The sequence below is a fragment of the Hypomesus transpacificus genome, chromosome 8, assembly GCF_021917145.1.
Source record: "Hypomesus transpacificus isolate Combined female chromosome 8, fHypTra1, whole genome shotgun sequence".
In the NCBI taxonomy this organism is placed as follows: Eukaryota; Metazoa; Chordata; class Actinopteri; order Osmeriformes; family Osmeridae; genus Hypomesus; species Hypomesus transpacificus.
The window spans coordinates 8,573,735-8,575,298 of NC_061067.1; the positions used below are offsets into that span (position 1 = coordinate 8,573,735).

The 1,564-nt window shown below is 49.2% G+C and overlaps 1 protein-coding gene across 1 annotated transcript in view; it reads right to left on the reverse strand.

Moving 5' to 3' along the window:
* Positions 1–855, reverse strand: part of reck (reversion-inducing-cysteine-rich protein with kazal motifs) — a 9,007-nt gene extending 8,152 nt beyond the window's left edge. The window contains 1 exon segment of the mRNA XM_047024194.1: positions 739–855. Coding sequence (XP_046880150.1) covers positions 739–855 — 117 coding nt within the window.
* Between the last annotated feature and the right edge of the window lie 709 nt (positions 856–1,564).

Here is a 1,564-nt window from a genome sequence, read left to right on the forward strand (position 1 = left end):
CATCACTGTCAAGGGGAAGAATATGTTTGTGTGTGTGTGTGTGTGTGTGTGTGTGGGTGGTGGGGTGTGTGTGTGTAGGGGGAAGGGGGGAGTTTGAGGGTGGGGAGGGAGGGAGGAAGGGCAGGAGGGAGGGCAGGGGGTTAAAACTATCCAGAAAGCCGTTTAAAAATCTATTTTCGATCTATTTCAGCAAATTATAGCAGGACACACGTCCAAGTACTCAAGTGTGGTTAATTACAGTGAGTTCTAGCTCTGGAAACATGAAAAGCAGGGTGGCGTTTCAGGTTTGTAATTACACTGGTGAGGGGCGGGTGGGAGGGGGGGGGGGCTGTGTGTGTGGATGGATGTGTGTGTGTGGAAAAATGCTTGTGTGTGCCCTGAATGTGTACGTGTGGATGAATGGTTGTGTGTGTGTGCGTGTGCCCATGTGTGTGTGTGTGTGTATCCAAGCATGTGTTTGTGTTAGGTCCAAACATGAAGGAAGCCTGTCAGGGCCTAACAGGGCCGATGGTCCACTTCCTGTCTTGTAATGAAAACCTGGGTAGCTCCGTTTAACAGCCCCGACTAAACCATAGGAGGGCTTGGAGGACGTGTGTGTGTGACAGAAGGACTCACCATCGACTCAGGGCAGTATCCGGGTAGCCGTGACAGTAGGTGCTTCAAACGGGATTCACTTTTAATGGTGGTGAGCTGTTTGGGGAGGGGAGAAGTTGGTTAGAGTGGCGTCAAACTGCCCACCGTGGCAACACATGATGTTGTGTCCCTCGTGAGACCCGACCGTGTGGACTCAGGCTTGGCATGGCTCAGTCGGAAGCTCAACACAGATCCAGCCTTGTCCAGAACTGTGAGGGCCATTCAGTGGCAAAACTCAACAGGCATCCTGGTCCAAGTTCACACTAGGGTTAGGGGATAGGAGCACATTTTCCTCTGGACCACCGTCACTGCTTCGGCCTGTGATTGCCGATGTACTCGGCAATTTACGTGTAGTTGTGTAACAGACTGTAGTTGATTTGCGATCCGTACCGATTCCTGTAATCCCCTGAATCTCGATGCATAGCCGCAGTGAAAATATGCAGGCTAGGTGACAGATGTGTGCTTGTTGAGCCGCTGAAGGTTCATTTGATTGGTAACAATCGCAAACTAGCTGTGAGCATGTAGGCCAGAGACGCATGTAAATCTTGTGGACCGGACCGACAAAGCAGGCCCTATGTTTTTTTTACGTTTAATCTTTGAAGCTGTCCTCTGAGATAAATTGATTCTCTCTTTTGAGAAAACATACTTTAACTATGTAAGCTCTAAACGATATTGTCAGTTATGGAGTCCTTATCGAGAATGTGTTTTCTGCTAATGAGGGCTGTCCTGAGCCAGTTAACATGCTGATATTTGTTGTTTATCTCCTAAGCTGTGCCTATCTCAATGTCACTCTCGAGACAAGAACTTAATTGGCTTGTGAAAACCCTGCGTTGTCTCCAAAACCCAAGAAGGTTTACTTTCTCCACACCTCTGGCAGAAGCCTTCTGCTGCTGTGTCGACACCCCACCAGACACACACCCCCACAGACACA